The following is a 25,820-nucleotide window of genomic DNA, read 5'->3' as shown; positions in this document are numbered from 1 at the left end:
AAAGTCTATAGAAGTGGTGGTGAGTTCGAGGCCAGCCTGGTCTCCACAGAGAATCCAGGCCAGCTAGGGCTACAGGGAGACCCTGTCTCAAAAAAAAAAAAAAAAAAAAAAAGGTGCTCTGTAGAAGTGCTTTGTGCTCACTGACTTACATTGCCATGAACCTCAGATTTTGTAACCTCAATTACTTATATCTTTATGTTGGACCTATGGGTGCTCCAGGCTAGGAGCAACTAATTAAGGAATGGTACTTACTCTCAGGGTGGGAAAGCACCCTCAATAGCAAAAATCCCTCCCAGAGATCCTCAGTACAGGGCCAACAGCCAGGGGGAGTCTCCATTTCTCCCCTTGGGCTCTGTTTCTCACTGTAGGGCAGACACTCTGCAATTATTCATGAGTAGATTGTCTGGGTTACAGATGAGTAATGGTGTGCAACTTCATAAATACCCCTGCCATTTCTAGCCAGGGAACCACTGTTATCAGAGACAGGAGCTTGAAGTCTTAAGCAAACACATGTGGATGCTCGGTATTCCCATCATTATCTCTCTCTCAGAGGCCCTGTTTTCATTGCCCACTTTGTATGTCAGTAAATCATCATCTCTGGCAGCAGGTCCACCGTATCTGGACACACAGAAGGAAATTTGGTGGGGCCTGGCTGGGGCAGAACACTCCTCAGAGCCTGCTCTGTCAGTGTGCTGAGTCCTTCTCTTAAGCTGAGAGGACTTGAAAGCTCCATTGCCGGTGAGACTCTTTGGAGAACTACAGGATGTGAATGTGATAAACCCCAGCCGGCAAGCTGGCGCTAGGAGCCACTTCGAAGCTGGCCAAATGGATTATCAGTGGGAGGCTGATATTTGTGTGTACAAACACACAGGCCCTTACTGCTAATTGTGGTAAATCAGACAGCTAGCCTGGCTCTGGAGCCCTCTGTGACTGTCACCACAGCAGTTTGGAAACGCTGCATCCTCCAGGATCGGCCAAGATCCTCAGAGGCCATCAAGCCAGCCATCATTTGCAAAGTGCATTTGCTCCACAGCCCTACAATTAGGTTTTCCCCACTGTGGTGGGCAGAGAATGGGGGGGGGCACTCTAGATTGTATTAGGAAAGAGCAGGGTACTGAAAGGCTGACCTTTCCAAGAGAGACCACAGAATAGAGTGGAGAGAACACAGCCTTGGGTTGAAATCTTGGCCCTTGCGGGGAGATGGCTTGGCTGGTAAAGTGCTTTCAGTACAAACTTGAGGACCTGAGTTTGGATCTTAAGCATGCTCATAAAAAACTCAGGTGGTTGTGTGCGCTTGTAATCCTGGAGCTGGGAAGATGAAGACAGGCAGATACCTGGGGCTGCAGATTCAGTTAAGAAACATTACCTCAAAAAATAAGGTGCACAGCAATGTAGGAAGAACCTGATACTGACCTCTGACTCCACATGCATCTGCACACAAACGTACACATGCATAAACAGATACACAGTCCTAGCTCTGCTCTGTGAGTTTTGGGGCCATTTACTAAACTTCTGTGCAAGAAACAGAGTATGAGGGGTCACATGGAGACTCCCTCCTCTGCTGGCCCTGCACTGAGGATCTGTGGGAGGGAGCCTTGCTACTCCCTAGAACTTGGTTTGCTCAGCTGCTGTTTCCTTACCTCGAATCTCCATTCCTCCAGCATAGGACTAGGTTCTCATTCCACCCTCCATCCCCCCTCACTTCACTTCTCCTCCCTTCGTGTGTCTGTCCTAGGCTTTCTAAGCCTCTAGTATTCTGGCTGTCTCAGGTAGCCTGGTTCCACAAGGGAATCCAGGTCTGGGTCTTGTGCATGCCTGACATTGGTTAGTCTAGATCTGAATGGCATTTTAATATTAAAGTATTTGTTCCAGCTCAAGCAACTTTTCTGAAAGAGGATGAACGCTCTTGATGAATTGCAACTGGAAGCAGGTGACAGTCTATCTGAAGTAGTGACCACTCCAGCTTGGAAAGCCCAGAACATTTATTTCTTTGGTTTCTATATTCTTAATTTAAGTGTTCTCAAGAAAGTATACTCTGTATACCCCAGGAAGTCAACCAGCCTTTCTAGAACCAGAAATTAACCGGAACTTTCCAGAAAGTTACAACCAGTCAGAAAGTGTTGCAGTTTCTGATGCTAGAATTATCTTGAGGCTCCTTCAGGATCCTTGGTTCTTTCCTTTCAGCTGTCTTACTGTATTAACCATCAACCTTAAGTTGGGTCATGTTTCTACTGAAATGATACCATGAAGGCTTTCTGTTGTGGGAATTGGACAACTAGGCTCCATGGTGGTTTTCCATCGGCTAACACTATTTATGTTGGGTTTTTGTCTTTTGCAGTTTTCTGGCGCTATGGGAACTTTCCACTGGGCCTTCCTGGTCTTCGGCTGTCTCCTCACAGGTACGCATCCTCATCCTCTTAATTCACTATTGTAGGAAGGTCATTTCTTCTTTCCTCCATTACTGATTAGTATGGGTCCATTACCCATACTCTGTACATATAGGATGAGAAGAAAAAGAAAACTATCCAGAGCGACCATGAATCTTTGGCCCTTTGTTGTACTGCACTAGTTCCATTTCAAAACGAATGTTGTCCATTGGAGGTCTGAGGGTATGAATAATCTTGGCATTTAAATGCTGTCCAAACTTGCCCACTTCTTTTCCCTGGGACTTGGACTTCCAATAGAAGAGGATCAGATCAATTCAGACATGTTCAAAGAAAAGAAAGACTAGTGTAGTGGCGCCTGATTCCTCTCACGAGACACCACAATGAAGTGGGGATCCCATTAAAGAGGAACTTCACTCCTGGAGTAGTTTAACCAAGAGGGATCTGAACTTGGTGCTGATTTCTCTTAGAATTATTCTCTCAGAACTGTGTCTCTTCTGCTCTTTGTTTAACAAAGGGCTTCTTGCATAGTTATTGAACAGCATATCAATCATAGTATGAACAATCTTTTTTTTTTTTTTGGTCTTTTTGAGACAGGGTCTCCCTGTAGCCCCATCTGACCTGGAACTCACTATATAGACCAGGCTGGCCTTGAACTCACAGAGATCCACCTACCTCTGCCTCCCAAGTGCTGGGATTAAAGGTGTGTACCACCACACCCAGCATGAACCATCTTTTTAGAAATTTTTGATATAGGGTCTCAGGCTTGGAGAGACTCACCTGCCTCTGCCTCCCAAGTGCTGGGATTAATGGTATGTACCACCACACCCTGCTGAACAATCTTTGATAACAGTTTCATAGGGGAAGAAGTTAGTTTTTTGACTGGATTGAGTCAGAATGGTATACAAAGCCATCGACCTATGTCCCATGTTGTGTGCAACATTTGTGGGGGAGATGTTTTCAGTGCCATTGGTGTCACATCTCATGCTCACATTCTGAGTCAGGGGCACAACTGAGTCACAAATAGGGAGCATGGTATAAGATTAAAGCTTGTAAGCACTATTCACATTCGAATTCCAAATCATTGTAGGGCTGATTGCATTGTTTTTCTTAAAAGGAATATGCGGTTATAAATGTTCTCAAAACGTGATTAATTTGGTTTACAAGGTTATGTAAAATTTTAATTTGTACAGACTTATTACAAAGAGTCTTTCCCAGAAAAATCATTCCCACAGACTGAACTTGGTGGCTCAGACCTGTAATCCCAGCTATGTCAGGGGCTTTAGTAAGAGGGTCACAGACTCAAGTTCAACCTAGGCTACAGAGAGAATTCAAGGCCAGCTTTGGCAACTTAGTAAGACCCTGCCTCAAAATGAAAAGTAAAAAGAGGGCTGGGGATATACTCAGTGGTAGAGTGCTTGCTTAGCATGTAGTAGACCCTGGGTTCAGTCCCTAGTGCCACTTAAAAAAAAAAAAAAAGAACGTTCTTGCCAAGTTATCAAATCAGACCTGCCTTAATGAAAGGTGCTTATACTGCTTGAAAATCTCAAAGCTCCTTTCTCTTCTCTTGGGATGCAAGTGATAGGTGAGTGTTTGGCTCTTGAGGACTCATTAGTTCTTTCTAATCAGGAGGATGCTATGGTCTGTTTGCTGAAACAGTTCACATTTACTAGTTTTTATCCAGATTTTTTTTTTTTTTTTTTTTGTCTTTTTGAGACAGGGCCTTCCCGTAGCCCCAGCTGGCCTGGAACTATGTAGACCAGGTTGACCTTGAACTCAAAGATCTGCCTGCCTCTGCCTCCCAAGTGCTGGGACCAAAGACATGCACCACCATACCTGGCTCTTATCCAGATATTTATGTGTTGCAGACATTCCTTTAAAGTTAGCTATGATTCTCACATGAGGCATGGAGGCAAACTGGAGACCGTTAATTAATAATTAACTCATAATATCTCTTCTACTTAAGCTAGACTGAAATTCGAGGTATGGAGATGAACTTCAAGCCTGGGCTTTATTTGCTATTGGTGATTTAAATCCATGTCTTCTTACTTTGGATTTTGGAAGTCACTAAGGGGTGATGGTGTGCCAGAGGGCGGCAGTTAAGGAAGATGTGTGATTCTCGAGCCTGCCTGCCGAGATCTGCTCTGTGCTTTGTTCTGTCCATCTCCCTGTCCCTCTTCCCACACCTCCCCAATCCCTTTTAACCAAAGGAAACTTCTGCCAGGCATGTGCATGATAAAGAGCCCATATGTGCTTGAGCCCAGACCATGTTGAGATATTTTATGGTCACACATAAGAGTGTGAAATATGGAATTGGAATCAGACATCCTCTATCCATTTGAGTGTTTGGAGGGGTGTCTCTGGGGGGTTTTGTGGGGCTGTGGAGGCCGTTGGAACACTTGCTGCTCTCAGCAGATGCAGTGGCTGTTATAATGGGGGGCTTTTCATGGGCATCCAGGCTGACGGAATTTCGTGTAGAAATAGTCGTCGTTCATATAAGCTGCCACTGTGCGAAGCTGTCCTTTCTATTCAGTGCCTGCTTCTTTTTACAGGGCCGAGCCTCATCCTCTGCCAGCTCTTATTACCCTCTATCCTCCCAAATGAGAACGAGAAGGTTGTGCAGCTGAATTCATCCTTTTCTTTGAGATGCTTTGGGGAGAGTGAAGTGAGCTGGCAGCACCCCATGTCTGAAGAAGAGGACCCCGACGTGGAAATCAGAAGTGAGGAGAACAACAGCGGCCTCTTTGTGACAGTGCTGGAAGTGGTCAACGCCTCGGCAGCCCACACCGGATGGTACACTTGCTATTACAACCACACTCAGACAGAAGAAAGTGAGATAGAGGGCAGGCACATTTACATCTATGTGCCAGGTGAGTTTCACGGATCCCTGGGCCCAGCTGCGGCCTGTTGTCTCTTTGCTTCACTGTGTTCAGGATCATAAAACATAGAAGTAATAAATGGTGATTGGAGAAAATTTGAAAAATTGAGAACACAGTGTTCTCTTTTCTAAAAAAAGTTTTTATTATTTTGATTTTATGTGTATGAGTGTATTGCCTACATGTATCTAAGTGCACTCATGTTGTGCAATGCCTTCAGAGGCCAGAAGACAGCATTAGATCCCCTGGAACTGGAGTTAAGGATGATTGTTAGTCACAATGTGGGTGCTGAGAACCTCAGTGCTCTTAACCGCCGAGCCATCTCTCTAGGTCCTGTTTTTCTTTTTCGAGACAGGGTCTTTCTCTCTAGCTCTGGCTGTCTTGGAACTTAGTACATAGTCCAGGCTGGCCTCTAACTCACAGCAAACCACTGCTTCAGCTTCTAGAATACTGGGATTTCAGGAATGCCCCACTATGCCTGGCTTTGGGTTTTTTTTTTTTTTTTTTGAGACAACAGAATCTCCTTATGTAGCCTGACTGACTTTGAATTTGCCATCCTGTCACCTCAACCTCCTGAGTGCCAGAATTACAGGCATGTGTCACCACACCCAGATTTGTTATTGTTTTTGAAATGAAGATTTACTTCATTGCCCAGACTGTTCTCAAACTCCTAGACACAGCAATCCTCCTTCCTCAGCCTTCCAAGTAGTCGTGACTACCCATATAGCCCATCATACCCAGCAAAACACACAGAATTAAATAAAGATCATTTGCAATGTCAACTCAAGGTAGATTCATGGATGGGGATGTGACTCAGTGGCAGAATTCTGTCTTAGCATGGGCCAGGCTCTGGATTCCTCCCAGAGAGAAGTATGTATTGTTAATATTTCAGAACTCTACTAATTTTGAAAATAGTCTTTACTATGGCATGTCCTTTATTGGTTTGGTACAAAAAAAGATCTGAAATGTGTTTGTTCTATTTGGTTCAGTCAAGTTCAGCAAGTACTTATAGTGTCAGGCACCACGTTCGATGTTGGAGAACAGGCAGGCCTTGTCCTGAATTACTTATATAGTTCAGTAGAGTAGCTTCCAAATAAGCACTCAGATTTTCAGATCTAATACAAACATGCATTTACTCTTGATGAATTAGAAGGCATCCTCTGTCTTTATAATTAAAATTTAGGAGAAATTCCATGCTAATGATATGACATCCACTGAAAAGCAGATGCTGAGATGCAAGTTAGATGGGAGTAAAAATGCAAGGTTTTATGAAGGGCAAGGCCTAGGCAGGGAATGGAAGGGATCTTGCACGGTGACATGGGTCTAGTTGGATAGATGGGAGCTAGACTGCTGGGCTGGCTCAGCAGAGCATGGGGCATTCCAGCCCATGGATCTAAGTTCCCCTCAATGGGCAGGAAGCATTTCTGGGGCACACCTTTAAGTTATGAGGGCTTCAGGGCCAGGCTTTGGACAGTTAAGTCCCCTGTGATTGGAAGGATATGCTTTCTCACTAATCCAGGCTTAGCCAGGAGCTTGAGATGCCTCTGGTTACCTCCCACCTTGCCTTTGCTATGTGCCCTTGTGAATCTGTAGCTCTGTCTGTACTTGTGTATAGTATTGCCTTCTAACAAGGACAATTGTACAAAGAAGGACTCTGGTGTTGCTTAAACATTGCACAGTTGTATAGCTAGTGGGGCAGAGTAGCATTTGAAAGGAAAGCCCAACTGAAACATGAGAGACATCAGTCTATCTATTTGAACCTGAAATTAATATGTAGCTTTGTTTGATGAAATATTTGTCGAGACAGAGTTCAAGACTTGGAACTTGGAACACAAATTGGGGTGGTGGCATTTTCAGAGGAGAGCCTGGAGAAATGGCTCAGCAGTTAAGAGTACTGGTTGCTCTTTCAGAGGATTTGAGTTTGAATCCCAGCACCCACATAGCAGCTAACAAATGTCTGTAACTCCAGTTCCAGGGGATCTGATCCCTTTCTGACCTCCATGGGCATTGCACATATGAATGCACTTATATACATGCAGGCAAAACATTTATACACATAAAATAAAAATAAGTAAATAAAAAAATTAAAATTAGTAACACATGATATATTTGAAGGAAAGTGCATCTGAAACCTACGGCCGGCTACAATGAAAGTATACCAACAAAGAATTTAAAAACCACCTTAGCTGTTCAAAATACTTTCCCTCTTTATCCCTTCCTTATTCTTTTGGCCCGAGTCAGGTAAGGAAGTTCTTACGATAAAATGGCTCTATCTTTATTTTTCAGTTTTAGTTATTTCTTCTGTCCTCTGTCTTTGTGATAATGTCTAGGGAGCTAGACCCTGTTCTTTTTTTTTTTTTTTTTTTTTTTTTTTTTTTTGAGGCAGAGTCTCATTATGTAGTCTTGGCTGGTTTGGAACTTACAGAGATCCACTTGTCTCTGTCTTCCAAGTGCTGGGATTAAAAGCATGCACCACCATACCCAACTTAGCATTTTTTTAAACATGTGTCTGAGTGTGTGTGTGTGTGGGGGGGTATGTATGGTAGCGTGCATATGTGTGGTGTGGAGGCCAAGGCTGATGTCAGGAATCTCCTTTGATTGCTTTCCACCTATTCATTGAGGTAGGGTGTTTCAGTTGAACCCAGAACTCACAGAAATGGGAATCCCTTGTCTCTCTACTTTGGAGCACTGGAATTGCAGGCGGGCTACCACACCTGCATGCTTTTACTGTATTTACAAGGGTGCTGGGGATCTGAACTCTGGTTCTTACTCTTGTATAGAGAGCATTTTACCTGCTGAGCCATAATCAGTTCTAGAAATTCTTTTCTCAAAATAAAAAATTTTGTGAATTTTTGTGGTGGTACATGCCTTTAGTCCCAGCACTTGGGAGTCAGAGGCAGGTGGATCTCTGTGAGTTCAAGGCCAGCCTGGTCTACATAGTGAGTTCTAGGCCAGCTGGGGCTACAGGGAGAGCCTGTCTCAAATAGAATATCACCTTAATGCTATACATAGATAATGATGATGATAAAAAGTTCTCTCAGTAAAATCTTCTAATCTTGGAGGGCTTTCTCTTTGCTTTGAACAGAGTGGACCGTGGGCTTGTTAAAAGTGGTTTCTGAAGTTTTGATCTGCCTAAATTAGTCCAGATTTTTTTTTTTTCCTGTTCTCACCTCTAGTGAAAACCCCTCCCGTCTTCTTCCCAGCAGTTATATGGAGACCAGGGCCTAGCCTACAGCTGGTGCTTGAAACTTACAACTTCTCACCATAGCAGCTTCCTTAGGGGTGAACCTGCAAAGGAAGGCTTCCAGCTGCGGATTCATCCATGCTGGGGATCCAGTCCAGGGACTTGTGCATGAGAAGCACACACTCTGTCCCTCCTCCTCATAGCCCTGTACCCACTTGAACTCTATTTCTTGAGAGGTTACTTTTAACAGATTACTATGCTGCTTTTCACTAATAATAGCTAAAGGCAGTAGGGTTTTCTTTCTTTTTTAAAAAAATTATTTATTATTTATTTATTTCTTATTTATTTTGTATGAGTATATTGCCTACATGTGTTTGAGTGCACCCATGTTGTGCAATGCCCGCAGAGGTCAGAAGAGGGCATTGGATCCCCTGGAACTGGAGTTACAGATGGTTGTTAGCTGCCATGTGGGTGCTGGGAATCAAACCTGGGTCCTTTGGAAGAACAGCAAGTATTCTTAACTGCTGAGCCATCTCTTCAGCCCCTCCACCGAGTACTTTTTAGACTTACTTTAAAGTTACCTTCTGCCTGTCAAAATGACTAATGTTAGGTGGGGTGACTCTTGGATATATGGACAGAGCCAAAATTCATACCTAGCAAGAATAATGCCAAGCTGGGGGTATAATTGAGTGGCAGCATATTTGTCTACCATATGTCAGGTCCTGAGTTGGATCTCCAGTACCATCGAAATAATGAGTAATAATGATAATAATAATGATAGACAATGCTAAGGGGACATTTTTTCTGTATGTATACATAAAAGTGAAATGAAACCCTAATAGATTCCTCTCTCTCTTTAAACCACAGACCCAGACATGGCCTTTGTGCCTCTAGGAATGACAGATTCTTTAGTCATTGTGGAAGAAGACGATTCTGCCATCATACCTTGTCGCACCACAGATCCAGAGACTCATGTAACTCTGTACAATGAGGGTAGGCTGGTGTTTGCCTCTTACGACAGCAAGCAGGGCTTCAATGGGACCTTCAGTGTGGGGCCCTACATCTGTGAGGCCACCGTCCAAGGGAAGACATTCCAGACCAATGCATTTAATGTTTATGCTTTGAAAGGTACTTGTACGTCTCTCTCCTCTTTTAATGGGAACAACAGGAAAAGTGGGCTTTTTCACTTGATCATACTCACTGGTGATGAAGAGCTAGATTCTGGTTTAGGAATTTAAAACTCCACCTTTACTATGCAACATAGCTGACCTCTGTGGCTATAATTATACAAGCTTAACAATCGCTACAGGCTGAACTTGCTTATTCGTGTAAGATTTCATGTTCCTTGAAAAATACTGTAAGGAATTCTTTCTTGAATAAGCCTCTTACTTGATTCACATTCTTGAATACACAGATCCTACAAAACAAACATGCACCCCTGGGGGTTGCATGCCTAAATTAATTTCAGTAACTTAAGAATGAAGTGATTTCAATTTTGAAGGAAGACTGCAGTTAAAGAGGCTAACCTTTTCCCCTTTGATGTGAAGGGTTAGCCTGAATGGGAAAGTGTGTCATATGTTGGGGGTTGAGGCTGTAGGTGTTCAGGGTGCACTTATTACATGGAGATGGAGTAGAATCAAGAATATGCCTCCCACCTCATTTTTTCGTGCTGTTCTCTGGCAAGCTTCTAAGAATAACTGAGGAGTAGAGAAGTGACAGACCAACAGCAGAGAGTCTTAAAGCAGAGCTAGTTCAGAAGATTGGTTTATGTAAGGAGTGAAGACAGCATTGAAGATGATCCTGAATGAGTACAGTCATAACTAACTCAAATGCCCAGGCATCCAGTGTTCTGTTTAATCAGGATTTATTTTTTACTGTTGTTACTACTTTGTATTTCTGTATTGTAACTACATCCCAAGTTGTATAATGCTCAAAGTAAAGACTTCTTAGATTTTCCAACTCTTGTTTTGATCAAACTGTCTTGCAAATGATTTTCTTTTCTTCTTCTTCTTCTCCTTCTTCCTCTTCTTCTTCTTCTTCTTCTTCTTCTTCTTCTTCTTCTTCTTCTTCTTCTTCTTCTTCTTTTTAACTGAATCTGGATCAGGTTTGTTTAAAACAAATGAGCTCAAACCTTTCAAGATCCTAACTATACCATGTTTCCTTGGTTGTTTATAGCAACATCGGAGCTGAATCTAGAGATGGAAGCTCATCAAACTGTATATAAATCAGGAGAAACGATCATGGTGACCTGTGCTGTCTTTAACAATGAGGTGGTTGATCTTCAGTGGACTTACCCTGGAGAAGTGGTAGGTACACCCAGACGCAGAGTACACAGAGCAGACCAAACAGGCCTTAAATCACCTGCATGTCAGTGGTGTTTCTCATGGATGGGCACATTCCTGAGCTTCTGTAGACCTCAGCTTCCCAGCTCAACAATGAACACATTTGACTCCAGGACATTAAAATTTCCTTGGTCAGCGGGGGCTTTGAGATGATCACAGATGGAATGCATAAAAACTCCCCTTCAAAATCAAGAAGAAATAAGGAGGTTCTGTGGCTATACCATAACAGCTAAAACATTAGAAAAGCAAGAAATGCCTGCATTTTAAATATTGACTGATTGCAGAAATGGTCATACATCCTCATTGTCTTGGCTCCCATATGGACCTTTGGTTTTGAGGCATCTGATAACGCTGACAGGCATCTAATATGTTATGGCCCATACTCACTCTCCTGAACTACAGAACACTGGAACTTATTTCTTCCATCTCACTGGAACTTTGTATAAAGTGTCATTAATTCTAATAACATTCATTTCTATACAGTGGTTATGTATATAAGAGAACTATATATAATGAATATGGAAGTCTAATATAGAAACGATTCATGATGATTAATACTGTGGGTTTGGACCTCATGCTGCTAGCACTCTATTAATGGTGCTTAATACTGTCGATGTGAGCCCAGTGTGGTGATGCATGCCTTTAATACCAGCCCTCAGGAGGCAGAGACAGGTGGATCTCTGTGAATTCAAGGCCAGCCTGGTCTACAGAGCAAGCTCCACATCAGCTGGGGCTACAGGGGAACAAAACCATATGTATACACATTTTTTTTCTTTTACTCTGTACGCTGTTCTTTTTGTTATTGAACAACTTTCTTTCCTGCTATCCATTTCTCTCTCCCAAGCTTTTGTTGACTTTTCTTTCCTCCTGATTGAAAGTTGGATATTCTTTTAAATTTTTATTTGTGTGTGCACATGTGCATGTGTGTGTACTCAAATGTGCTTGCAAACATCCGTATCATAGCGTGCAGGTGGAGGTCAGAGGATACCTTTTGTGGAGTTAGTTCTGTCCTTCCACCTTTACGTGGTTTCTGGGGATGAAACTTCAGGCACTAAGCTGGCATGGGAAGTGACTTTACCCACTGAGCCATCTCACCAGCCCAAGATGGGCATTCTTACATTACACCTTGAGAGAAATTAATGGCTTAGTATATTTACATCTTCCTTGAAATATGAAATGATTCAGTTTTTAAAAATATTTTATGTGTATGAGTGTACTGCCTGCATGTATGTGAGTGCACCTGTGCCATGCAGTGCCACAGAGGTTAGAAGAGGGCTTCGGATTCCCCTGGAACTGGAGTTAAGGATGGTTCGTAGCCACCATGTGAGTGCTGGAAATCAAATCCGGGTCCTCTGCAAGGGCAGTCAGTGCTCTTAACCGCTGAGCCATCTCTTCAGCCCCTGATTCAATATTTTTATTCATGCTAGATTGCCTTTAATCCTTAAAAGAAGACATTTTTTCATTTATGAAAGATAATTTTTTTTCTTAACCAGAAACACGTGCTATTTGGTTCACAAATATATAATCAAAAGTTCTTAAACATTCTTTTCCTTATTTTATTATTATTATTATTTTTAATTTTTTATTGAGCTTTTGTACATTTCATATAACAGTTCTTAATCAAATTTAGAACCCCCTCCCCTATCCATGTCCCCCTAACTCCCCACTGGACCTCATGTATTCTGCCATATATGTTAAATCCTACCCAGTCAAGCATTTGTACGCAGATGTCCTTCAGTGGGAATTCACCTACTGGAGTTCAGTCAGTTTGTCTAGAGACAGGGTTTCCCTGTAGCCTCTGAGGCCTGGAACTCTCTATGTATATCAGGCTGGCCTTGAATTCACAGAGATCTGCCTCCTTCTGCCTTCCAAGTGCTGGGATTAAAGATGTGTGCCACTACACCTACCAAAACAATTTATGTATTATTTTAATTTTATGTGTATGAGTGTATTGCCTGCATTGTGTGTAAGTACACCCATGTCCTACAATGCCTGCATAGGTCAGAAGAGGGCTTCAGATGCCCTGGAACTGGAGTTACAGATGGTGGTTAGCTGTCATGTGGGTGCTGAGAACTGAACCTGGGTCCTCTGCAATAGCAGCAAGTGCTCTTAACTGCTGAGCCATTTCTCTCTAGCTCTAACATTTTTTTTCATAAACGTACTGAAAGCTTCTTTTTGAAACTTTGTAAAATATAGGGGAACAAAGGGAAAGGGAAATCTGCTTCTTAGAACAGCATACTTTTCAGATTTCAAGAAGATAAATCAATCCTTAATAAATGTGTATACATAGATAAATGTTTGATAATTAATATTATTCTTTCAATAGCCCCCCCCCTTTTTTTTTGCAACAGGGTCTCACTATGTAGTCCTGCCTGGCTTAGAATCACTATGTATACCAGGCTGGTCTTGAACTCATAGAGATCCACCTGCCTCTGCCTCCTGAATACTGGGATTATTTGGTGGTATATACCACCAAAGTCTACCTCAATAGCACTCTATTTTATCTGTTATTTTTCCTTCAGTGGATAATATATTATGTAATGACATTTTACATAAGTCATTGAGTATTGCTTCATTTATTTTTATTAAAAAATGTTTTGTAATGTTTGTAATTGAACCCAGGGCCTCACAGATGCTAAGCAAACACTTTACCACTAAGTTATAGCTGCAACCCATTTAAAATGTTTATTTATTTATTTATTTATTTATTTTTGGTCTTTTTGAGACAGGGTCTCCTTTTAGCCCCAGCTGGCTTGGAACTCATTATGTAGACCAGGCTGGCCTTGAACTCAGAGAGATCTGCTTGTCTCTGCCTCTCAAGTGCTGGGATTAAAAGCATGCACCAACACACCCTGCCCATTTAAAAAAAAATTTATTTTTTTAGTCATTTTTATTTTATGTGTATGAGCGTATTGCCTGCATGTATGTGAGTGCACCCGTGTCGCGCAATGCTGCAGAGGTAAGAAGAGGGCTTCGGATTCCCCTGGAACTGGAGTTAAGGATGTTTTGTAGCCGACATGTGGGTACTGGGAATCGAACCCTGGTCCTCTGCAAGAACAGTCAGTGCTCTTAGCCCCTGAGCCATTTCTCCAGCCTGGCCTGGAGCTCACTGTGTTACTGAAGCTGGCCTCAACCTTCCAGTAATCGACTATTGCCACCTCCCAAGTGCTAGGATTAGCTCTTTGAGCCACCACATCTCCCTCCAATATCCCTTTAAAGCATAACTTTCCTAAGGATCTAGAGTTTTTTGTTTTAATATTTTATTTATTATTTTTATTTTATGTGTATGAGTGTATTGCTTGCATGTATGTGAGTGCACCCGTGTCGTGCAATGCCGTGGAGGTCAGAAAAGGGCTTCGAATTCCCCTGGAACTAGAGTTAAGGATGGTTCATTGCAGCCATCTGGGTGCTGGGAATTGAACCTGGATCCTCTGCAAGAGCAGTCAGTGCTCTTAACTGCTGAGCCATCTCTCCAGCCCCATGGATCTAGAGTTTTTTTTAAGACTAAATTTACATGTTCTTTTTCAATTAACATATTAATTATACATAACATGAGTTTCATACGTGTATGTAATGCACTTTGACCATATTCACCTGTACTATCCTCTCATTTCCCCCTTCTATTCTCTCTGAATCCCTTCCTCTTACAACGTATTCTTCTATTTTCATGTCTTTTTTTTTTTCTATGTGTGACTCAATTAGCCTAATTACAGTTGCTTCCAGAGGCCTGGGCAAGGGGTTATTCATAGGAACATTGGCAATGTACTAGTGGCTACACCACTGAAAGTGTCTCCTCCTAGCAACCGGTAACTGCCTACAAATCTTCAGAGGGTAGGGACTGTGTTAGCTTTCCCCCTCCAGGCTCTCCTTTTTATTTTTATTCTTTAGATTTTATATTTCAGATCACCTTTAGGCTCACAGCAAAATTGCAAAGTATAACTATAACAATTTCCTGTGTAACCCCTGCTCCTACGTATGCTCAGTCTTCCCTATTGCCAAGTCCCCCACTGAGTGCACACCTCACAGAACTGATGAGTCTGCGTTGACCTCTATTGCATTAGGGCCCACTCTGTGGATGCAGCTTTTTAAAAGTCAGTTTTCTTCTCTGCTATTGTAGAAAAACAAAGGCATCACCATGCTGGAAGAAATTAAGGTCCCATCCATCAAATTGGTGTACACTTTGACAGTCCCCAAGGCCACGGTGAAAGACAGTGGAGATTATGAGTGTGCTGCCCGCCAGGCTACTAAGGAGGTCAAAGAAATGAAGACAGTCACCATTTCTGTCCATGGTACATACTGCTTTCTAGAATGTCAGTCATTCACGCTGCTGGGATCTGTATGCAGTAATCACTATTTAATGTAAACTCTTGCTTGCAGAGAAAGGTTTTGTTGAGATCAAGCCCACCTTTGGCCAGCTGGAAGCCGTCAACCTGCATCAAGTCAGGGAGTTCGTGGTGGAGGTACAAGCCTACCCTACTCCCAGGATATCATGGCTGAAGGACAACTTGACTCTGATTGAGAATCTCACTGAGATCACCACTGATGTGAAAAAGATTCAGGAAACAAGGTAAAGGACCCAAACACCTTCTTACCACCATGCATCTGCTTAGATAGACAAAGGCTGGTGTTATGTACTACCCACCCAAAACAAGTCAGCCTTCCAGATGCAGCGTCTGAGTTAAAATCATGTCCCTTTAATGATAGCATTGCAACATGGTAATAATATGTTGGTAAGTGTATAAGGCAAAATGAGAAGAAAGGACTAAAAAGTTCTGTCCCCCAATGAGAGATGGGTTATTAGGTATAGCTAAAGATGGAGGAAAGAGGGGGGAATTGGACTCACTTGAACTCAATGTATTTTTTGATGGTTATCAAATTTCCATAGACAGGTAGAGTGATTCCACTTATGAGGCAATTCACAGGTAAAACTACATGAAACAAAATGTTGTTGGCTTAATATGACATTACCTCTACCCTAACTCAGCGAATTCCACAGGAAATAAGAGTGGAGCCTGGTTAAATTTGGGTCAGTGAATCATTTGGATGACAGTGGTAGGTTGTATTTATCTCTTAACGAGTGCTGGAGTTTGGGGCAAGTTACCCATGGTCTCAGCTTTCTTACCACAAAGTAAGTGGGCAAGGAATTGAATCAGGTGACAGGATACCTTGAGGTCTCTTGCAGGTCTCCCTGCTTTCCCCTGCCTGTGCTTCCGATCAACCTAGGGTCTCTCCCATGCTAGCTCAATTCCTCTTGACATTTTAAGCTATGATTAGAATCCAGGAGTCAGAAGGTACAAATTTTTTTTTTGAGACTGGATCTTATTCTGTAGCCCAGGCTGGCTTCAAACTCTCATCAATCCGATTGACTCTAGTGTCCAAGTGCTGGTCCAAGTACATGTGTGAGAAACTGCGCCCAGTTTAAAGTAGTTATTATTATGCTTCTTCTTCTTCTTATCATTTTTTCTTCCTGGGACAGGATCTTGATATGTACTTAGGGCTGTCCTCAAGTTCACAGTGATCCTCATGCCTCAGCTTTCAAGTGCTAGGAGGCACAGGGTCACCCTGGCACAGCTAACATTTTACATGTGTCTGAGCATGATCTGCAGGCTGTAATCAATAGCAGTGACAAGGCAGGCTTGCCAATTGAACGGCATTAGAAAGGTGCCTGTTTCAGTGATTCAAGAACCCTTCAGCACTTACTTTTTAAATTCCTGGATGGATCAGACAACACAGGGACAAGCGTGATGAATAGATTATCTGACTTCATGGAGTTTAAAACCAGTGGCCCTACCGGATCCCTTGACTATGAATGACACAGAATCATTTGGCCGTCAGCAGCTGGATGTGCCTAGGCAGACTCTAAGGAATCTAGTCCTGAGGCCAATCCAATAGTGGTGGAGAGAGGGAAGATCAGCCCAGCCTGCTCTTCTATAGGTCCAAGCACTCACAGAGTGGTTTTGAGCCTATGAAATGCTTTCCTATATATAATCTTCTTTAATGAATCCTCAGAATGACTCTACATGCACAATTACCACATTTTATACACAAGGAAATGGAGGCATGGAGACTTCATTAATTCCCAAGATCTTGTTGTTCCATGACCAGAGTTCTTCCCATTTTAGCTGCTTTTCCATATTGTGTTGTTTTATAATGACAGCAAGATGGGGAAATATTATACTCCTACATACACACACTATCAAGTATTATGCATTCTGCACATAAGAACTCTTTTGGGGGAAATTTCCCTTATTAAAGTATGAAGAAATCTAGCCAGGCATGGTGGTACATGCCTTTAATCTCAGCACTTTACAGGGAAGAGGCAGGTAGATCTCTGTGAGTTTTAGGCCAACCTGATCTATATAGCAAGTTACAGGCCAGCCAGGGCTACAGGGAGACCATGTCTCAAAAAAAAAAAAATAAGTATGAAGAAATCTATTTTTTTCTTACTGCTTTTTTGAGTTGTTGATGGGATCCCATGCTTTAAAATTAAATTAGGGAGCTGGAGAAATGGCTCAGCGGTTAAGAGCACTGACTGTTCTTGCAAAGTATCTTGGTTTGATTCCCAGCACCCACATGGCAGCTAACAACCGTCTGTAACTCCAGTTCCAGGGGAATCTGACACTTTCTTCTGACCTCCTTGGGCATTGCTTGACATGGTGCACTTACATATATGCAGGCAATACACTCATACATATAAAATAATAATAATAAAAAAAGAGCACTGGCTGCTTTTGCAGAGGACCTGGGTTCAGTTTCTAGCACTCAAATGGTGGCTAACAACTGGCTGTAACTCTAGTTAACTATCTGTAACTCCAGCCCCCCTCCCTCCCCCACGCTCTCTTCTGACCTCCACATGCATTACACTACACAAGTGCACTTACATGCAGGAAGTACACTCAATCACATAAAAATAAAAATAATAAAAAAGCAAAAAAAATTGTATTGCAGGACCCCAGTGCATTTACATACAGGCAGGCAAAACACTCATACACTTCAAAAAAAATGAAAAAAATAAAGTAAATAAAATTGTACACGAAAATTAGAAGCTTTATTCTGCTGGCCCCATCTTTGGTATCACCTCACTTCCATAAACAGCTCTATTAATTTCATTAGGTTCTTATGAAATCTTCTAGAGTTTCATTAAGCAAATATAGCTGAGTGGTCACTTGGAGCTTGGATTCTCTCCCTGTTGGGATAGAGCACCCTTATTCTCTCTTCAGTGTTCTGTCCTTGGCCGCACTATCTAAATGATGGATACTTAGAGGAAGAAAGGTGTTTTTTGGCAACTAAAAATGAATTCATTGTATTGTGTCTACATGTTTCATGGCGTACATGGACAGAGGAGTCAATTTTCAGGAGTCAATTCTCACCTTCCACTTCGCTGAGGCAGGGTCTCTCTTGTTTCTGTCACCATGCTAGCTGTTCCAGACCAGCTGGCCCACAAGCTTTGGGGCAATTCTCCAGTCTTGCAGCAGGAGTGCTGGGATTACACGGGTTCCTGGGGATCCAGCCCAGGTCATCAGGCTAGCACAGCATGGCAAGAGCTTTTACCCAGGAACCATCTACCTGGCCCCAATTTCTTTCCTCTTCCTCTTCTTCTTCCTCCTCCTCCTCCTCCTCTTCCTCTTCTCTTCTTAGTATAACTCAAGGTTTTCTTTTTAAAAAGGCTATGTTTATTTTATTTTCATTCAGAAATGAGATCTTACCAGAACTGTTAACTCTTTGAGATGGCTTATCTCAAAATACCTGGTTTTCTTTTGTGTCTATGAATCAGACCTTCAATGTGTGGAAATTAAATTGAGAATCTTAGAAAAGACATTGATATTCATAAGAAAATACATTTAAAAAAAAATTTAGTGCATGACCCAAGTCATGCAGTGCCCCTGGAGGTCAGAAGAAGGTGTTAGATTCTCTAGGAACTGGAGTTATGGATGATTATTAGTCACCATATGGATGCTGGGAATTGAACTTGGGTCCTCTGCAAGAGCAGCCAGCATTCTTAACTGCTGAGCCATCTCCAGCCCCAAGAAAAAGAAAATTTTAAAGCAGAAATAAGATTTACATTCAAGGCTGAAGTTGCTTAAACACTTGGTGCTTATTTAGCTCCCGCTTGTTGAAATTATGTTCTTGTCTTTTAAGGTATCAAAGCAAATTAAAGCTGATTCGGGCTAAGGAGGAAGACAGTGGCCATTATACCATCGTAGTTCAAAATGAAGATGATGTGAAGAGCTACACTTTTGAGCTGTCAACTCTAGGTATGTGAAGGCACGTAAAGGTCAGGCTTGCTCAGTGAGCAAATGTGCCCTGAAGACATCTTGGCCTTGGAGGAAAAGTTACAATTTAGTGCAGAAGCAGGGACTGGACCTGATGTGTGTCAGGGATAGCACTGTTGCATTTGCATTCCTAATCCAAAAATCTGGAATGCTCTAAAATCTGAAACAGTTTTTTTTTTTTTTTTTTTTTTTAAGATGGGGTCTGGGTATGTAGCCCAGGCTGGGCTTGAATTAGTGGTATACCTCCGTCTCCCAAGTGCTAGAATTCCAGGCTTGTGTCATGTAGCATGCCTGGCTTAAAATGTGAAACAAAAAATATTAATTTTTCTTCTTCTTCTTCTTGGGTGTGTATGATGTATGTGTGCAGATCGTGCATGTGTAGAGGTCAGAGGACAACTTTGTGGAGTTGGTCTCTCTTTTCTACCTTGGCATGAATTGTGGAGATTGAACTCAGGTGAACTTTTTACCTGCTGAGCCATCTTCTGGCCCCCAAATCTGAAACTTTTTGAACGCTCAGATGATACCAAAAGTTGAAATTTTTATTTATTTATTTATTTATTTATTTATTTATTTATTTATTTATTTATTTATTGTTTTTTGGTCTTTTTGAGACAGGGTCTCCATTGTAGCCCTAGTTAGCCTGGAACTTGCAATGTAGACCAGGCTGACCTAAATCTCATAGAGCTCCATCTGCCTCTGCCTTCTGAGTGCTGGGATTAAAGGCGTGCACCACCAAGCCTTGACATCTTGTGATGGGTCAGGAAAGATGCAGGCACACGAAAATATTGTATAAAATTACCCCCAGACTATGTGTGTGAGGTGTGAAACATAAATGAATTTCACACTTAGACTGAGTCCTTCCCCTAAGATATCTCATTAGGATATGCAGTAGTATTCCAACATCTAAAAAGATCTGAAATGGAAAACATTACTGCAGAACACTTCTTTTAAATAAATTTTCTTTATTATAGTATGTAGAAGTGTATCCTTTCTAATTTAATTTTTTTGAGTTGGTCATAGAATCCCATGATTTAAAACAAATCAAGGGGCTGGAGAGATGGCTCACTGAGATGGCTCAGTCGTTATAAGAGCACTGGCTGCTCTTGCAAAGGACCTGAGTTTGATTCCCAGAACACACATGACAGTTAACAACTGTACGTAACTCCAGTTCCAGGGGAATCCGATGTCGTCTTCTGACCTTCGAAGGCATTGCACAACATGGGTGTACCTACCTACATTCAGGCAATACACTCAAACACATTAAAAACAAAAACCAAACAAACCAACAAATCAAACACAAAGAGGGTGTAATGTAAGAAGCTTTCTTCTACTCCTGTCCCCCATCTTTGTTGGTTTCCCCCTCTCCATGGGGAAGCCCCTTCATTAACTTCATTAGGCTGTTGGAAAACCTCTTAGAGTTTCTTCAAACACATACAAGCACATGGGAATTTGAGTCCTCTACTCCTCTCCCTATCAGCACAGGGAGAATGTCCTTGATCTCCCTCAATAATGTTCCATTATTGATTGCACCATCTGAATGATAGTTTAGGGAAAGCAAATATATTTTTTAAAATATAAAATTTTTTTTTGGTACTGAGGAGGTTGGATTTAGAGCCTTATATATGTTAGGCAAGTGCTTTTACCCCTGAGCTACATCCTAGCTTGAAACACTTCTTACCCCAAGCATTTTGGACAAGAGGTTCTGGATGACTCTGGAACACTGACTAGGAGCTGTTAGGTCCTGACAGCTTGTTAAGCACCTACTTCTCACTGTGGTATCTCTATTTCTGGGAAGAGCACAGGGATGACCTTTGATGTTCTGGAGAGTTTGGCTTAGCACTCCTGGTGGTTTGTGTTGTGGTCCCTACCAGGATGTGTGTCTGAGTCTGCAGACTTCCGGGTTTATGCTTATTTTCAGAGTCTCTCCAGGTTTCAGGTACTATCTTAGGGGTGGTGGAGGGGGACACTGTATTGATTCTCACACTAAATCTGTTGATTCAATAATCAGTCTATCTCTGGGCCAGGGTGATGGCATAGTTAGTAAAGGCGCTTGCCACCAAGCCTGATGACCTGAGTTCAATCCCTGGAACCCATGTGGTGGAAGGAGACAACCACCTCTTGCAAGTTATTCCCTGACTTCCACATGCCCAAGGCAGCTTGAAGACCCACTTATGTACATCATATACACACACACAAATACATAAATGTAATAGAAAATTTAAAAACCAGCCTATCTTTAACTTTGACTCCAGATTGAAAAGAGAGTCTTTTTGAAATACTTTATTATTTTTATTTTATGTGTATGAGAGTATTGCTTGCATGTATGTACTTGCATCCTATGTCGTGCAATGAGGTCAGAGGAGAGCATCAAATCCCCTGGAACTGGAGTTATCGACAGTTGTTAGGGGCCATGTTGGTGCTGGGATTTGAAACTGGTTCCTCTGCAAGAGCAGCTAATGCTCTTAACCACTGAGCTATCTCTCCAGCCCCTAAAAGAAAAGAGAGTCTTTAAAATTTAGTAATGCCTCTCAAATGTATTTGTACAAATGCTGCTTTACATTATGCCTTTGTTAAATCCATTAGTTGAATCCCAAGTGCTATGATAATTAGGGGAACATCTCTGCCTTCCAAACCGAATTTCTACAGGCACTTTTCACTTTCTTCAGTCCAGACTGAAATCATCCCAGGCACAAATCCCCCAAACACTGAAACCGAAAAGCTCTTAACCAAGTGGGTCCGATTGAACAGGAGTGTTTTTTCACACAGCTGGGTTTGGCTCCCTCTCATGCATAGACTTTTTTCTGAACTTTGAAGACCTTCTGAGGTCAGGGACAAGAACGGTGCAGCTCTGACTTCTTTTGTCCTCTTGCAGTTCCCGCATCCATTCTGGAGCTGGTTGACGACCATCACGGCTCTGGTGGGGGACAGACTGTGAGGTGCACAGCTGCAGGCACACCTCTTCCGGACATCGAGTGGATGATCTGCAAGGATATTAAGAAGTATGGAAACCAGATGTTCCTCACTCTTGTGTGTTCAGAATGTTTCTTTCTTGACACAAAGGACCACATGTGCATTTTATTTCTTTGGCTGGCCCCCTTTTGTGTTTGTGATTCTTACTTGACGTAACGTTCACGTGATTCATAAATTATACAATCGCATTCTTAAGGTGGATTCCAGCTTTTGTGTGTGTGTGTGTGTGTGTGTGTGTGTGTGTGTGTGTTCATGAAGAACTATGGAGACAAGGCCCATTTCTTTCATTAGATCCTCAAAGGGCCCCTATTTTTTCCCTGTCCCTCCTTTATTTTTCTAAGGGTTTCTACTGCAAACAGCCTCACATACCGGAAGGGGACAGACCGGACCCTGGTGGCATCCAGTTTACCTGACCTGGTGAGTGAGCAAACTGGAAAAGAACCGGAAGGAGACAGAAGTTCCCCCTGCAGATCTCAGCGCCCAGGTCTGACTCCTCAGAAGTTGTTGATATTTCCTTACTCCAGAAAAAGAATCAGTTATCAAGGACTGCTGGGGACAGGAACAGAATGGAATGTAGAATGGAGCCTGGAGAGACGGCTCAGCAGTCAAGAGCGCTGGCTGCTCCTGCAGAGGATCCAGGTTCAGTTCCCTGCACCCACATGGCAGCTAACAACTGTCTGTAACTCCAGTTTCAGGGAATCTGATGTCCTTCTGACTTCCATGGACATTGCACAACATGGGTGCACTTACATACATGTAGGCAATGCACTCATACATATAAAATAAACATAATAAAATATATTAAGGGGCATTGTTTCCAAATTTGTATATAATAAAATTAGAGGACCCCCCAAATAAAATATATTTTAAAAAATTTTAAAAATGTATGTACATGTGTACATGTCATAGCTTGCAAGTGGAGGTCTGAGGAGATCTTATGAAATTGTGGGAGTCGGTTCTGGGGGTTGATTTCAGATAGTCTTGGTGGAAAGTATCTTTTCCCATTGATCCTTCTTTCCAGTGTCTCCTCTACCTTCTTAAATGTGCATGTGAACTGTATGTTCCAAATTCTCCCCATGACAACTGCTGTGTCCTGGGGTTGGTGATGACAAGGGTCTTTTTGAAGGAGTGGGAAATTAGGTTGGTTAAACGTGCTTGATATTGATCGTAGTTTGCTCATCATTCAAAATTTGGGACTGGCAGTTCTATTTTAATTGTTTTTCCATGTTCTTCCCAAGCAGTCAAGTTTCAGTTATTCATGTGGGGTGATTCTTCTTGAGCATGTGTAAATGGATTTTAATGTTAATAGGTTCAATAAAATGAGAAAACCAACCTGTCCCAACCCCCAATGTGCACCAGGTCAGAAATGTAGACACGGTCACTCATTTCCCTGACTTCTGGTAACTAGATCTTGGTTTGTATCATTTACTTTCTAGATGTAATAATGACACTTCATGGACAACTTTGGCCAACAATATCTCAAATATCCCCACTGAGCTCCACCGCCGAGGCAGGAGTACTGTGGAGGGCCGAGTGACATTCGCCAAAGTCGAGGAGACCATTGCAGTTCGATGCGTGGCAAAGAATCACCTTGGGAATGGGAACCGAGAACTGAAGCTGGTGGCTCCCAGTGAGTTGCTCAATAGACAGGATAACTCCAGGTCACCAGCAAAGCCCTGTCTTTCTCAGGTGGGCTGTGGAACCCCAGATAGGGGTCGTATAGGAACAAAGGTCCCAAGGCAGAAATTCAGATACAACAGTACCTGAAGCACCTGGTCTTGAGGTCAAGTGCTTGTCTAGCCCTTTCCTTTGCATTCATACCCTGAGCTCCATTTTGTAGAGGCCCTGAACATTTTTGATTGTCTTATAGTGTAGATACTTAGCTTGAGCATCTGTGTGTGGGAATGGGAGATGAGGAAGAAGAATATTCTGTCTTGGGGCTTGAGAGATGGCTCCGTTGTTAAGAGAATTGGCTGCTCTTGCAGAGGACTTGGGTTAGGTTTCCAGCACCCACATGGTAGTGAACAACCATCCAAAACTCCAATTCTGGGGGATCATATGCCCTCTTCTGGCCTCTCTGGGAATTGCATGCACATGGTGCACTTACATATATACAAGTGAAACACGCATAAAAATAACTATATAAATAAGTGAAAAGAGAATTTTTTTGTCTTGTTGATCCTTCTAACAATTGAGTCAGATTGACATCTTCAAAAGAAAAGACCTGAAATATTTCAAGATAAATTTTACCATAAAGCTTCTGAAGTAAAGATTTCTGCACATAGTAGCTCACAATTTATTTGTCAGGTTCATCGCACCTACCCAAATTGTCCAAAAGCTTATTCTTAGAGCATCTTTGGAGAAAGTGCTGAGTTCCTGACCTCTTCCCAGGGGAGAACTGAATCTAATTTAAGGAGTTCAAGTGCTTGAAAGATGGTATTGCTCACCCCTAAAGTGAGCCAGGCAGCCTCACCAGCATTGAGAGAGTTTCCAAGTCAGACTCAACCACCTCCTTCTCTCTTGTCCCCCAGCCCTGCGTTCTGAGCTTACAGTAGCAGCTGCAGTCTTGGTGCTGTTGGTGATTGTGATAATCTCACTCATTGTCCTGGTTGTCATTTGGAAGCAGGTAGGTACTTTCTCATTCTACTACAAGTCTTTAGAATCATCAGAACAAGAATAGCTACCATTTTCAGTGGTTGATCCAGAGAAGGGGCCCAGTGATTTCAGGTGGGGTGGACCAGGCTGAACCCAGGAGGAGACACTTTGCCTCTGTAGTGAAGCTTGGGTGCTTGGAGACTCTGATAATTCACAAGTTATCTGTCCTGGTCATTTACAGAAACCACGGTATGAAATTCGCTGGAGGGTTATTGAGTCAATCAGCCCTGATGGACATGAATATATTTATGTGGACCCGATGCAGCTTCCCTATGACTCCAGATGGGAGTTCCCAAGAGATGGACTAGTGCTTGGTAAGCTCCTATGAGGGCGACCTCCCAGGACCCTAGTGTCATTGCACACAGCTTTACTAGTTATAGGCCTGGGGCACAATTAGGAATATGAACTCTGCCTGGTAAGAGATGCTCACTGTACTGAGTATGATGGCTCATAGTCCTAATCCCAGCACTGGGGATGCTGAGGCAGGAGGACTGAGTTCAGAGCTGACTTGGGCTATGTAGTAAGACCATGCCTCCAAAAAATTCCATTTTTTTCTTGTAGAAATGAGTTTTCATCTTGAAAATGAGTTAATTGGGGTTGAAAGGTGGGTTGGTCAAAGGTAGGGAAGTTCTCTAACATGTGTGAGGCCCCAGGTTCTATCCCCTGCACTAAAAACACTCAGTTAATTGTGTATGGTAACAAATGCCTGAAATTTTGGCTCTAGAGAGGTGGAGCTAGAAGGATCATGAGTTCAGTGTTATCCTGAGGCACACAATGGGTTTCGGACCAGCCTGGGCTAAATAGTGAGGCTCTAGCTCAAAACCAAAAATCAAAAACCCCAAAACAAAACAAAAAACTGACCAAAACCACAACCAAACTCAGCCAAATCAAACAAACAAACAAACAAAAAAATCCCCAAACAACCCAAAGGAATAAAAGCCCTAACTATATCATTAATATGACTTTGGTCTCATATTTTGGCAAAAGATACCACTCTAAATGTCTTTTCTTGGAAATGACACAATTGAAAATGAAATGAATTTCTGTTACTAAAAAGGACTAGAAACGAGAAAGGAATGAGGCCAACTCAAAGTGTGCTTTGAGCACGTGTAAGGATGCAGAAATGCTTCTCCAAA

The 25,820-nt window shown here is 42.3% G+C and overlaps 1 protein-coding gene across 6 annotated transcripts in view; it reads left to right on the top strand.

Annotated features, from left to right (window-relative positions):
- Positions 1-25,820, top strand: part of Pdgfra (platelet derived growth factor receptor alpha) — a 53,037-nt gene that overhangs the window by 7,265 nt on the left and 19,952 nt on the right. For all 6 annotated transcript variants that reach the window (XM_017798216.2, XM_008833322.3, XM_008833323.3 and 3 more), the window contains exons 2-12: positions 2,339-2,399; positions 4,937-5,254; positions 9,312-9,572; positions 10,620-10,750; positions 14,904-15,075; positions 15,164-15,353; positions 18,926-19,041; positions 21,932-22,058; positions 23,466-23,659; positions 24,561-24,655; positions 24,866-24,998. In XM_017798216.2, coding sequence (XP_017653705.1) covers positions 2,351-2,399; positions 4,937-5,254; positions 9,312-9,572; positions 10,620-10,750; positions 14,904-15,075; positions 15,164-15,353; positions 18,926-19,041; positions 21,932-22,058; positions 23,466-23,659; positions 24,561-24,655; positions 24,866-24,998 — 1,786 coding nt within the window. In that variant the 5' untranslated portion in view covers positions 2,339-2,350. The remainder of the gene's footprint in view (positions 1-2,338; positions 2,400-4,936; positions 5,255-9,311; positions 9,573-10,619; positions 10,751-14,903; positions 15,076-15,163; positions 15,354-18,925; positions 19,042-21,931; positions 22,059-23,465; positions 23,660-24,560; positions 24,656-24,865; positions 24,999-25,820) is intronic.

This window comes from Nannospalax galili, unplaced genomic scaffold (assembly GCF_000622305.1).
Source record: "Nannospalax galili isolate Female #2095 unplaced genomic scaffold, S.galili_v1.0 scaffold433, whole genome shotgun sequence".
Lineage (NCBI taxonomy): Eukaryota > Metazoa > Chordata > Mammalia > Rodentia > Spalacidae > Nannospalax > Nannospalax galili.
The sequence above is the reverse complement of the archived record's forward strand: the minus strand, read 5'-3'. Positions and strand labels throughout refer to the sequence as shown.